At 52.1% G+C, this 13,053-nt stretch overlaps 4 protein-coding genes across 4 annotated transcripts; 2 read left to right on the plus strand and 2 right to left on the minus strand.

The window, feature by feature from the left end:
• Positions 1-314: 314 nt before the first annotated feature.
• Positions 315-1,517, plus strand: ENH_00017080 (cyclin, N-terminal domain-containing protein, putative; the record flags this gene model as incomplete). Its single annotated transcript, XM_013579232.1, has 1 exon — positions 315-1,517. One exon carries the CDS (start codon positions 315-317, stop codon positions 1,515-1,517), a length of 1,203 nt encoding a protein of 400 aa, XP_013434686.1.
• Positions 1,518-2,482: 965 nt separating this feature from the next.
• ENH_00017090 (hypothetical protein, conserved) lies at positions 2,483-3,765 on the minus strand (the record flags this gene model as incomplete). The annotated part of the gene is made up of 3 exons (XM_013579233.1): positions 2,483-2,687; positions 2,838-3,091; positions 3,367-3,765. The coding sequence occupies 3 exons, from the start codon at positions 3,763-3,765 to the stop codon at positions 2,483-2,485; spliced, it is 858 nt and encodes a 285-aa protein (XP_013434687.1).
• Positions 3,766-4,601: 836 nt separating this feature from the next.
• On the plus strand, positions 4,602-7,067 carry ENH_00017100 (hypothetical protein, conserved; the record flags this gene model as incomplete). Its single annotated transcript, XM_013579234.1, has 3 exons — positions 4,602-4,847; positions 6,148-6,683; positions 6,902-7,067. The coding sequence occupies 3 exons, from the start codon at positions 4,602-4,604 to the stop codon at positions 7,065-7,067; spliced, it is 948 nt and encodes a 315-aa protein (XP_013434688.1).
• A 1,312-nt stretch (positions 7,068-8,379) lies between these two features.
• Positions 8,380-12,651, minus strand: ENH_00017110 (hypothetical protein, conserved; the record flags this gene model as incomplete). The annotated part of the gene is made up of 5 exons (XM_013579235.1): positions 8,380-8,555; positions 8,685-9,777; positions 10,329-10,600; positions 10,778-11,178; positions 11,342-12,651. The coding sequence occupies 5 exons, from the start codon at positions 12,649-12,651 to the stop codon at positions 8,380-8,382; spliced, it is 3,252 nt and encodes a 1,083-aa protein (XP_013434689.1).
• Between the last annotated feature and the right edge of the window lie 402 nt (positions 12,652-13,053).

A 13,053-nucleotide genomic window follows, 5' to 3' on the forward strand; every position in this document is an offset into this window, starting at 1 on the left:
TCATTTGTTCACGGAATTCGAGCGACTGAGGGTTTCAAGCAGTATTCTTCTTGCTTCCACGTGCACTACGTTAGAAAATTTTGATTTAGAGTGCCGTTTGGATCCTTTGCGTGTTCCCTTATAGTTCGACTGCTTGCACCTGTGTACGGCACATTGCATAACACCGCCAGCTGGAACCTTTTCGGTGGAGGCATAGAAGTTGTTCCCTCCTTGCAAGGTTCGTTTTATTAGTTGGATCTGATGAGTCTTCACTAGACAGCTTCCACTGTTCTGGTTCAAGCCGCCAAAAAAACCGTTCTCACCACTTGTAGGTGATGACCCCACCAGCTGTGGCCGTCGGGGTGCGGGCTCCCTTGCATGCTGAAGGGGTCCCCACAGCCAACCCTCTACGGCATGGTTTCGGCCACGCGGAGACACGGGATGGGGTCCACGCGTCACGAATTGTGGAGGCATCCCGAGACTGCTCCCATGGGGCGAACTGCCGCCGCTGCTCAAACTGCAGTTGCGCCGCAGTTGCGGGTGGTCGAGGTCCCTCGAGGAAGCCTTTGTTTGAGGTGTCTGCGGCTGACGCGTCCATTGTTGCTTCAGTAGCTTCTCTTTTACAGCACCTCGGGATGCAGAACAGCTCCGAAGGATGCGGAGCCCCATGCTTCCTCAGCGCCACTGAGCCTATGATAAGCATGCCTGACTACTTGGAACGTCTGGCCCGTTTTTTTCAGTGCAGTGGGGAGTGTTTTGTGCTGGCTCTGGTCTACATTGACCGGCTGCTCCAAATGAACAATCATGTTTGGCTGTGTCCCCTCAACCTGCACCGTCTGGCGGTCACAGCTCTAATGGTTGCCGTCAAATTTGCGGACGACACATTCTACTCGAACGCGTACTACGCGAAAGTTGGGGGCTTACCCCTGCAGGAGATGAACCACCTTGAAGCGACGCTACTACGTATGCTGCACTTCAGGTTGCACGTCATGCCGTGTGAATTTGACAAGTACTTTAGACTCGTCTTGGACTCCCCTTTTGCGGCGACGGGTAGACCCCGTGCACTGGGCTGGAATAACAACCAGCATCAGCACTCTGCGGCTCCGGTTGAGGGACCCAGCAGCAACGGTGATGGCAACAGCAGTAGCGATACTCCTGGGCAACTGTCTTGCACGAGCAGCAGTGGGGAGGCGCTGCAGCAGCAATGCGTGAACACTTGTTGCTCCCCTTCTTCGTCTGGGTCGACTGGATGTTGTTCAGGTAGTTCCCAGTCAGTGTCGCCTCCTTGCACACCCGAAGCGTCTGCTGCGACAAAGTCCCCCCCAATGCAGCGGGAAGAAACAGCCAACAGCAGCGGCGGTTGGTGCTCCACGGGACAGTTAGTTAAGCGTGCAGCTGACGACGTGCAGTCCGTCCCCGCAGTACAGATGTGCGAGGTAGAGGGCAAGGATTGCATAGTTCGAGGGCCATTGGATTCTGACCGCAGTCAAGTTTCTAGCTGTGGGGCCAGTGAGGCCGCACAACCACCACTGCGCTGAGTGGAGCATGAACTTGAGAGGAGGCGCGGCTGCTGCGTGATGCCTCCTCCTCGCCTAGGTGTGCTAGGGATAGGAGATTTCGGGTGACGTATCTGTTTTGTGTTTGGATAAGGCAAACGTGAATACCCAATCGCGTTTCATGCCTGTGGTTGTGGGGAAGGCACGACAAGGCCTTTGGGCTTTGCCTGGTCTCAGGGATGAAGATGGATGGCTGAGTTCAGCGACGAAGCGGCCGCTTCCTGATCGCGGGCAGGAAGTGGTATGATTGTAGTGATTTCACAGGTGGCCGCGGAAGGGAACGGAGAGGAAGAGGCAACCGCCTCGCCCTTTGCACCTGACCGCACCACCACATATGCACGAAGTTAGTTCTTACTGTTCAGTCTCCTCTTTATTGTATCGTACATATTGGGTAAACGTCTTGGGTTCATACAAAACGAACTCCCACGAATATTTGTATCTGCGGGTTTCACCCATGGAATCCGTCCATCTCAACGATAGCGTGGGTGTGCTAATTATGGCGCAGTGCGCGAAAACCCTGCTGGGTCTAAGTTGGCAGCTGGTATTAACCATCTAGGCTAGCGCCTGGCTCTCGGAAATGTACCGAGGGTGCAGAAAGGCGGATAGCAATAGAGTAATGGGTGCTGCTGTGTATGAGCCGCGGTGGGTCTGCTGCACGGGTAGCCTACGAAACTAACGAAGTAAATTGATTGGAAATAAACCAGTCGAGGTGTTTGGGGGGGGTGATCGGCACACAATTTCTGTCGGCCTCTCCAAGCCATGCTGCTGCATGCTTGACAGATGCGCGGACGGGCTTGCGGGCAGCCCACTACGCCTGTATATTCTAAATGGATATGATTGTAGCTCGGCCTGTGTGCTGCGATAACCGCCATACCAGCAAACGACACCTTGCCCTTTCCTTTTGCTGAAGCTACTGTGCAGCAGAGTGAGAGACCCTAAAACTGTTTTCATTGCTGCAGGACAGCATCTACGATGGCCTGCAGAACTGCCGGAGTCTTTCCAGCCGCTGCGGCGGTGATGCAGTTGGCCACCCTCATGCTAAGGGTAGGAGTTTCAGCCCGGAGCCACACGCGCCCGTTGAGTCCCACAGCAATTTCGAAGGGCAGTCGGGAGCCTAACAACTGCAGCACCAGACTGTCGTGGCACAGCAAGCTGCGACAACACATAGTACACAGATCCTTGGTCCTCATGAGTGGCAGTCATTGCATCAACCAGCAGTAGCACTGAACTGGAACAACAGCAAACGGCAAGCATGGATGCACTTAAAGGCACCGGCACAAGCACCGACAGCAGCGACCTCACGTGAGTGCGAAAGGGATCGCAACTTCAACGATGACACCTCCTCTGAGCTCCCCGAGGACCTTTTCATTGCTGGTCCACGGCTTGCTGCAGCTGCTGCTGCAGCAGGTGACATCTGCACCCAGCAGCGGCGACAGATGGGACACGCGCACCAGCAATACTGAGCCAACGCTCAGTTGCGGTTTGCTGCGTCGAGTCGCACCTTCGAATCCCGCCACAGTTGCTAGGCGGGCCGGGCCAACACTTCGTATATTCACCTAAAAATCAAAGCAGCAGCGGCAATCAGTAAATAACGAAATGAATCAACCCGTTGCTTTTGAAGTCGAACCATTCGTAATCCCATTCTTCACTTTAGCATAATTAGCATCTAGTGACCACGGTGCTGCTTTGTGGCTGCCGAATTTAGCTGATGAGAAGGAGCATAATAATTCGCAAACCGAAATAGAAGCCCTGAGGAGCCATAATACGACGAGGTAGCTACATGCGCTGCGAGGCTGCCATGTAAAATTTCGCTTCTACAAGGTGTGCCTACGCCGTAGTACTCTGAGCCCTTGGAGCTAATGATGCCCACAACAATGTCGCCAACTCGCGGAGAATATCTGTTGTTTGTGCTGATGCAAACATAAGTAGGCCCGTGAGGTGGTAAGACGTGTCTGGGCAACATCACGGAGGCCGTTCTGGCTTTGATGCAAGGCCCGGCCTCCTCTACCTCGACTGCGGGCTCAGGTCCATGATTTTGAGTTTCATCCTTCCCAGAAAGGTGTGAAGGGTGCACATAGACCGCGCTCCACTGGAATGAGCGAGCTGTAGCCGCTGCGGCGGACGCGGAGGCCGAGGCTGCAGCTGCCGCCTCTGCTGATGTGCCTTCCGACTGCTGAATAAGGGGGCAGTAGTCTCCAGGAAGAAAAACAGGAAGCTCTTCGGTTGCCATTTCGCTTCTAGACACTACGTAAGAGGGTCAAGACGAAATTTTGGGCGAAGAAGATAGTCACGAAGCCATAGCAAAAACTCAACGGGGACAGTAAAACAGGCAGCAAGCCGAAGGATAGAATGTGAGGACAAAAGATGTAAACAAAGTGCACAAAGTGGGCAGACTGCCTCGGATTAATTCCTATCGCATCTGCCTCTCTGGGGGCGTTTTCATCGGTAGCCGTTCCACAGCAAACACACCAGGAACTGGCAACCCATTCGCGATCTTCTCCTTGAAGTCTCTTACATTGAATGCATCTCAATAATGGGCTTCCACTGGAATGTAAAAAAAGTAGAACTTAATCGTAGATCGAGAGGGTTTCTTGAGGCTGCATGCAACAATATCTGGAGATAAGCCGTAGATGAATGCGTTTGCGAGCGTTATCTGCCCAGATATGATGCTCAAAAATAGAAATGCCACTTTTCAAAATAATACACTGAAGAGGTGGGCATGCCTCCATTTACTGAATGTGGCTGGCATCGCCAGCTCGAGCTTCCGTGGGGTCCCTGAAGAAAAATATTTCTGCCGGCAATCTCTTGCTCGTTGCTAGATTAACTTAGGGAAGATAATGACTTTTTACGAAGGAAAGTAAAAATTAAATCAAAACAATTGCTCAACTACGCTTTAATGGAGCTGCGTTACTGGAAGTCTTGCCTACTGTCATTTTCGCTCCTTGGCGATGTTTGTCGGAAGTATCGGTCCACCTTTTGCTGAAATGAACTAAAAAGAGCCTGATTTTCACTTCTGGTTCCTTATTTGTACTCTTGTCTATTTCATCACCTCAATCAATCACTTAGATGATATTCCCAGAGAGCTGGGGGCCCCCGCCCGCATTTTCAGCAATATGCGTCGGACCAGAAGGTGCCCCGCAGCGCATACACCTCAGGCCATCCTCTGACGCTTCTAATTTTGTGCAGAACGACTCCGCTGCAGAGGCCAGCAGTGTTGTCTCGAAAGAAAACCGAACTCAGGCCTCTGTTGGCGACAAGGCCTCGGTGCTTTACATTGTGGAGGGGTCTCCCACAGCCAGCAGCAATGCGTTGGTGAGAGACTGATTAATCTAAAGGATGGCATATGCTGTAAACACTATCCGTACGCATATGGGTATTCCTGTGCGCTCCTGGATTCCTGTGGAGCATAGGGGCGCCGCTATCTTTCAGTGGCTTCTGTTGCTGCCTTCCTGTAGGGGTACATTTCTATGCAGCACCTACGAGCATGCTTTTCTCCTTCGGTATGCTCCGTGTTCTGTCATGTTCGGATTGCAATATGTTCGATTCTCGCCTTCTCGCCCGCCGCTTCTCCTCTGCGCTTTTAATTTTTGCTCTGCTAGAGCTGCAACTACCTATGCAGGTAGAGAAAGGTGTTTACGAAGGCGGCTTCTCTATTTGGGAGTGTACATGGGACCTCCTGGGCTTTTTGATTAGGGCAGACAGCAAGGAGGCAATTCGAGCTCGGGAATTGGTGACCGGTGGTCATGTACTGGATTTGGGTGAGTGTTTTCGACGCCATGCCCCTTTTGTCTCTGTTTGTGGCAAATCTGCCATCTTAGCCTGTTTTAGGGCTCAGCGAGTGTTGTCCAAGGATGGTGTTACCCTCACCTGTATTTGCACACCAAAGCACGAATTTGCTTGAACCCGTACGGTGGAAAGGTAATCAGCTAGCGAGTAGTTGCTTGTTTCCTTCTTAAAGGGGACACAAAGTACGACGCTTGCGTACAGGGTGCGGCCAAGGACCACTGGGCATTTGGGCGTTACAAAATGATGCCTCAGCTGTGGTCTTCCAGGATTTAAATGAGGATGTAAGGGTCTGCACATCGGCAGCAAAAAGTATATATTCCGTGTTTTGTTTGTTTGAAATGACGGGTTGGTGCGCCAGATGGAACACGGTTTTCAAGCGATGAGACAGGTGCCTGATGTGTCTTTTCGGAGATGCCAACTCGGATAATCGTGCGCGTGAACGTGGAAGCTAAATGTCCTACAGTGTCCGCTCTCATGGGTCTTTTCTCTGGTTATGTAATTAGTGAGGAGGAGATATCGCTTTTGGCTTAACTAGTTGAGGGCCCAGCTAGTTTGCCAACTAACTAGGTTGAAGCCTAGCCACTGCACTGGAAGAGCAGATTAGATCCTTTTAGGGGTGCTACATTGGATGATTAGTTGGCTAGCGAGTTCGCCGCTTAGCTGGATATGACAGCGGAAGTGGCATACCAGTATATCAGCGGCGGTGCCTGCGTGTTGCGATATTAAGCTTACAGTTTCGGGGGGACTGTTTTTGCTGGGAGTAAATTGAAGTCTTTGTATTGCCATTTTGCTTTGTATCTTGTGTCTCTGCATTTCTTGGTGGAAGGTGCTTGCCTCGGTCACAAGGTGGAATATACTTAAGAATACTCACGACGGATTGCGCACTCCTGCGCACCAGCATCAGTTGTTCGTTTCCTCCTCTGGAGCTTCTCCATTAGCAGCTGCTCCTTCTTCTGAGGCAACAGAGCCAGCTAGTTCAGTAGCTGCCAAAGTGGGCGCAGAAAACAGGACGCAGACGGACTCTCAAGCTGTGCGCAGCTTTTGCCTTCTGGAGGGCCGGGCTCTTTGTTTGGCGGCCGCTTGGAAGCTCTTCCCCAAGATCTGCTGTTCTTGTCAGGGGATAGTGACAGGCTTAAAGGAAAGGAAAGAATCCGGAACAGAAGAAGAGCAAGGAGCACGGGAGCATCGACAAAGGGAAACAAGCGTTGGTAAAACACAGAAGACAGCTGACATACCAGGAGTTAAATTCAATGCCATCCTCTGCTCCGAAGGAACTTACAGACAAGAGGCTTTTGAACCTCTTGCAAACGTATTGGAGAAATTCCTGCACACAGATGGCGTTGCGCTCGTCGCGTCCAAGAGGTGGGTGCGGGCTGTCTTTGCTCCGCTTCAGCAACACGTATTGTGCAGTGTAAATGTGTTGTGTGCACGCGGTTGAGGTCCTTATACAGGTTCGCTAGGCACACTCTCCGCTACCATGTGTGCCATTAGAAATAAGTACTTAGAAGTGCTTAGCTACACTTGATGTGAGCATGCAGAAGCCTCCTACTGCTGAGGAGCATTTATGCCTGTGGTTGCAGATACTACTTCGGGGTTGGTGGTGGATCGTTGGCTTTCATGGCGTTCCTGTGCGAGAAGTATTCAACAAAGCTTTCAGTTGAAGTGGCAGCCTCGTTCAGAAGCCCCAACTCGAGCAATTTTAGAGATATCTTGTTAGTTAGAATTAAAACCCCACCCCACGCGTAAAATGAAGCTCCACGTGACACAGACAAGCTTGTTATCTGTGAGTATTGGCAATGCTCACGGATGTACCACGCGGACTGCCTTCACCAGCTGTTGACAGCTGAAGTATGACAGTAAGGTGAACAGGAGCGATGGTACTAAGCATCCGGCGCACAAATGACAACAGGTGCATTTAGCACCTCCAACTCAAACAGTCGTGACGGAGACGAACCTTACAAGGGACTGCTGCTTGCAATTATGCGAATTATGCGTAACGCGGAAAAATGTTCCTCTATATATTTGATATGCGTAACGCGGAAAAATGTTCCTCTATATATTTGCAGTTCGGCGGAGGGCACCATCAAGTTTGAGGTCTGCCATCGCAACAGCGCTTCTTTCCGTAAAGGTCTTGCAGCTTATGTAGTTGTAAGCTGCATTTGTAGTTCCACTTGCATATTGGGAGCGTTGCTTGCTGCTAGAAGCAGCTCTACCAACTCCTAATATGAATCTTCCTCCACTAGCGGTTGCCAGTGTAAAGTGGTTTGATGAGGTCAACACATCTACGAGCGTTCGCCGTCTCATCCCTCAGCCATCCGTAGTGATTTTACGGTACTCTCGCTGCCAGCAATCAGTATGCTTCTAGATACAAACCTCGCTCATTCTATACATGACGCATGTTGTCATATCTTGTGGCTACGAGCACTATTTACGCGTGTCCTTGCTAAGTCGGGGCCTATTATTCTACGCATACGTCCCTGAAAGAAATACTAGCAGCCAGTCAAGGCTCTACCTTGGGGCACCAAGTCTCCGAAACCTGCTTGTCTCCCTCCTCTGTGTGCTTCGTGCTTTTTCAAACTACACGGGCAATGCGCTTTAAAATGGGACCAATGAATTGGCCATCCTCAAGAAAACGTCAGCAGTTGCTTCCGCGAAAATGACGAAGGGAAGAGACAAGCAGAAAACATGAATGTACGGCAGAGCAACCCTTCCGTTAGAGTGCTGTTTTTCAGATGCGTTCGGGACAGCGAGAAAACTGACAAAGCTGGCACAGAGACAAAGATATGCCTAACCGCCTTATCGTCTTTCTTTCTGCATGTGTGCATGTCCCTCGGTGTCTGCTGTGTAGACCTGCTTTTTTATCCCTTGCGTGATCCGTCCAACTCCACCTCCGTCAATGCATTTGCCACCCGTTGGCTTTTCTCAAGCCCAGGTAGCTCCCCACAGCGCCTAAGCCATGCGCGCTCAGAACTGCCTGAGTGCGTTCACTGAATGGAATGTGCTAAACTGCGACATCAAACGCGAGCCACCTTGCAGGCCTCACCGCTCTATGTACTGACTAGCCAAACAAATCCTTGCACTCAACGTCCCTAAGCACTTTAAGGGCGGAAAGTAGACGCTGCCACGCAGCACGTTCAGACGGCCGCTGATGTCTCACTGTTCCTCGTGCTGAGTAAACGTTCCCGACTATGTTAAATGCGTGGGCCTTTTCTAGCTCATCCCGGCCAGTCGCTCCTGCGAGTAATTCCAGACAGACAGCAAAAATGAGCCCACGCTAATAAGCCCAAATGTATAAGCATAACCTACGCTTGCCTCAAGGCGGCGGGCCATAGACACCCGTTTATCATCGTTCCTAATTCTTACCTGGTCTATAATGCACTGGCTCGAGAGAGATGCTCAGCTCGGGAATATCCAGCGTTGTATTGGGTTTTCCTGTGTTCCACTCTGCAACCCGAATAAGAGCAGGTAGAGCTGCCCGTGACCGTCTTTGGCTTCCGCGGTCCACCTGGGGTCCATGAGAATTTCCCGGGCCGAACAGCCACGTTTTTAATACCTGACAGGCTTCAGTCCCCGCTTGATCCCTGGTATTGACACAAAAAGACCTTAGGTTCTCCACCCACGTTGATACAGGGGCTGACTTTCGATGCAGACATTCCCCCAAATAGTCTTTGACTGCGTCATTTTCAGGGTCTGCTGTGACACTGCCATCTCGCTTGCGGCTGCTGCTGGGGACCCTGCCACTGCTTTCACTCTGCTGCTGTAAGCCTCCCTGAGCTTCCATGCCATTAGGGTAGTCATCCTGCATGAAAGGTCTCAGGTCCTCCACAGTCTGCACGTCAAGGGCGTGCAGCTGCAGCGACGGAGGGATGGAGCTTGGGGCCTCATCAGGATCAATGTGCAGATCCACGGCCAACTCCGGCATAAGCATCAGGTCTCTCTGCAGCCTGTACAGCGCAACTTCACTTAGCGGCGCATTCGCATTCGGCTGCCGCAGCAACAGTTGCTGCTGCGTCTTCTGCTGTTCATTCTGCTGTTGTGCATGCTCTTGTTGCGTGGAGGGCTCCTCTTGTCCCTCCTTGCTCTTATAGACGATACTTGCTGCCGGGGTTCCTAAAATGATTGCGCGACCAAGAAGGAAGGCAAAACTCTCTACTTCTTCAGGGCCCGCAGAGAGCCAGTGCTCCATCTGTCCTCTGTAGCGGCATGCGAGACTAAGGAGTGGAAGTAGCTGCTGAACTGCGTTTGGGGGGCCCCCGTTGGCTGCGTATTGGGCCAATGCCCTTTCCAGTTTATCTAGACACGTCTCGAGCGGAGTCGCGTTATCATTCTCGTGCGAACCACAGTGTCCCTTGTGGAATCCCTCAAAGGCTCTCAAAGCAGACACCGCATCTGCAAACACTTCGGCGTCCAGCAAATCCGTTCGCGACTCCAGTGGCCCCACGAAGTGTTGCACGGCCTACACTCGAGCAAACAAACATATATGCATCGGGAAAATGCAAGCAAAAACTTACAGGTAAAAAGGAAGCCAGCGTTAGCTCCCACTGCAAGTAAAGTACAAAAGACAAAGCTTCGCATGCACACCAAGATAGGGTGAAGCGAACACAAATAAACCCAAATCAGCGACATGCAAGCCATGTCGTCGCCCCACTGTCTGCGTGTTTTCCCGTTCCCTCATTCATCTATCGCTACGTTGCACACTTGCAAAAAGATATATATATTCCTGCTAATGCATTCAATTCAAATAATGCACAAATGCAAGCTCGCACGCCCGTGCACACAACACATGCATGCATACATGCGAATGCATTAGCACACCGATGTGAAAGTCGGAACTGGTCTACTCTACGTACGCCCACATTTGCACAGTTATACCGTCTGCTATCACAAATATCTCGACGCCAACGGCTGAAACAAAGCACAGAAATGGTGCGTAACCGTCTCAGCATAAAGGCTAAAAACTATAGGCACTATAGGCTTTTGTCGACTGGACACGTGCAGATAGCGCACCAGAACATCCAAAAGCATCTCTTGAACAAGCGTTCGTTGCCAGCAGTGAGTGGCGGGCCCCAAAGAGCGCAAATCTCGGACAGCGGCCACAACGAGCGAGAGGACGTCTTGGGTCGTGATCATCCCTAAAGTCCAACTTGCAAGTGCTGCTCCCACAGTCGAGCGGTAGCTCGCGAAGGGCACTCCCAGCGGGTAACGGGCACCTTGCTGTGACAATCGCTGCAGTGGCGCTTGAAGAAACACAGGTTGCACCTCAGCCACCTGTCTAAAGCCTGCAGATACACAAAACGAGAAAGAGTCCTGATGTCGCGACGCCTAAACGCCACGTTACGAAGTCTGACACAGACAGCCGTTCGAAAGACTCACAAAACAGAGAACGCTGCACGATGAGCGGCTGAAACAGCAAGTACTGCAAAGCCAGCAACACCAAGTACAAAACCCGCACTCACCTGCAATGTCAATGAGCTCCGGATTCTGCGAAAACTTCTTTGCTGACCACCTGCTGACCTTTGTAGCGAGCTTGCTGCTGAAGCTGGCTAGCTGCGCTGCTACGCTGGCTTCCTGAGGTGTTTCTACAACTTGCGTGTGCACCTGCGTAACGTGAAGGAAGATCAACGGAGGCGGCAAGGGCAACGAGTTGGGTTCCCCCTTAAGTCTAGCCTCTGCAGCGAGCAGCTGCTGTCTTGTTGCAGCTGTGAGCAGCTTGCGTATATCCACGGCCATCTGCATCCCTGCAGCGTAAGCCGTTTCGTCGCTCAAGTCCCCCGGTGACAAAACCTCCTCCCCCTCTCGCACTTTCGCTATCACCTCGTACACAAGCTGTGTCGCAGGAATCTTTCGCCCAGCAACGCTGCATGGAAACACATGAGGAGTTATATTGTTGATGAAGCGAATCCAAGTAATCGCTGAACCATAAACCACCCTCGCTATAGCTGCCTTCGACCCTTCACCTGGACCCTGAATCTTTAGACTGAATCAAACCCAAAAAGTTTGAATTTTCGTTAGACACTTACCTGATTTCGAAATGAATCGCGTGTTTCGGCAAGTCCACTTTCGTCTTTGCAGCGGCCAACTCCACCTCCCTTTGTCTGTCTAAGAAAACAACATGGAGTAGTACGGCTGCGAGCGCATCGGGATGCCTGATGGCCATGCCTGCAGCTGCCTCTGGGTCCTTCTCGCCCGTATCGCCCAGAACAACGGCAGTTCCTCCCCTGCTGATAGCCTCTGCGAAACCCCAGACCTTAGCCGCACCCCGCGAATGCTGCGAGGAGAGCACTTGTGCAAATTTCATTTCGTTTTGATAAGCCATGGGCCACCGCGGGGCCGCTACACCGTAAATATGCCGCGCCCCTGCGGTAAATATCGCCTCGACGTCTTTGAAGAACGAAGGGGGTCGCGTAAACTGGGCCAAAGGGGAAGTTGAGGCCCTTGCGGACAGCACACCCGCACCCCGCGGCAGCAGTGAAGGGCGTGGGAAGTGCTGCACTTCATATGGGCAATTGTGGGTGTGTAGAGGGAATGCTGTGACCAGGCAGTGCTCAAGAGGAATGCGTAGGCCGCTGGGGGTGCATGTGTGAGGACCCATTGCCAGGAGGAACAGCAGAGTTCCAATGGCTGGATAGGGCAGGCCACGGGTCAACTCGCTGTCGATTCCGCCAATGTGTTTTCCAAACGCCATCATTGAGCCCGAACACCACAGTGTATCGTCCACGTCGGTCAGCACCAATACATTGCCGAAAGAGGCCCCCACACGACCGAATGTATTTGGTTGCAGCCCCTCCGACACCACCGCTGCTCCTGAGGGAGGCACCGAGACTCCCGTGGGTACAGTCTGCCTTGCAGGTACGGTAGTAATGATGCTGCGATGGCCTATGGAAGGTGCTGATTTGCGGGCACGCGTAGGCAGAAGGACGGGGAGAGGGGGATTTTTTGAAGACACCTGAAAAACGCTTGGGACTGGAACTCCACTCCCAGGCTGGGGTGGTTGCTTCGGGGCCAGAGATTCATTATTTCTGCTTTTACTTGATGCACCGCTCGCCTCAGAACTATCGTCATCCGAAGAAGGTACATCGGATGCAATTTCTGCCACAGTATACGCGATGGTGCTTACAAGCAAGGAAACAAAAACAGGGAAAAGAAGCGTGAAGCTGTACCGGCGGAAACTCCTTCCCCTTCTAGCTGTCGCCGCTCCACTTACTAGTGTGGCTGCTGCTGCTGCTGGCGCTCCTGCTACTGCTGAGGCTCTCGCTGCTGAACGCCCTAAAAACGCTGCTGGACCCAGCGCCCCAGGGGCTGGATGTAACACGCAGGAGGGCGAGGTCATATCGGCTGCATGAAATCATCCAGAGAGGGTCCTCCGATATTAACTGGATTCCCTTTTCTCCCTTTTACGAGGCATGCACGTGCGCTGTGTCCTCCTGCCAGCTTCCGTCTCCCCCGACACAGGGGAACCAAGTGGCGCAGCACCGCAAGGTTATGAGGTCCGTCCTAGTCAAGCCATGCGGTAGGATGTTTGGCTTAAGACAAAGTGGAAAAGTAAAGAGAGTGATACTTTGTCTCGGCGCAGCTCTGAAGCAGCAGCTGCGGGTAAGATTGGGAGCTGTGGAGCGAGAGGAGAGGAGGCTGGGTCCCGAGCCTATGTACAAGGAGACAAAGTTTTTCGTATTTAAGCTCAAAGGAAAAACTGATTATTCCCAGTTAAAATTCGTGGGACGGCCGTAGTCGG

Source organism: Eimeria necatrix, genomic scaffold (genome assembly GCF_000499385.1).
Source record: "Eimeria necatrix Houghton genomic scaffold, Enh_scaff155, whole genome shotgun sequence".
Taxonomy (NCBI): domain Eukaryota; phylum Apicomplexa; class Conoidasida; order Eucoccidiorida; family Eimeriidae; genus Eimeria; species Eimeria necatrix.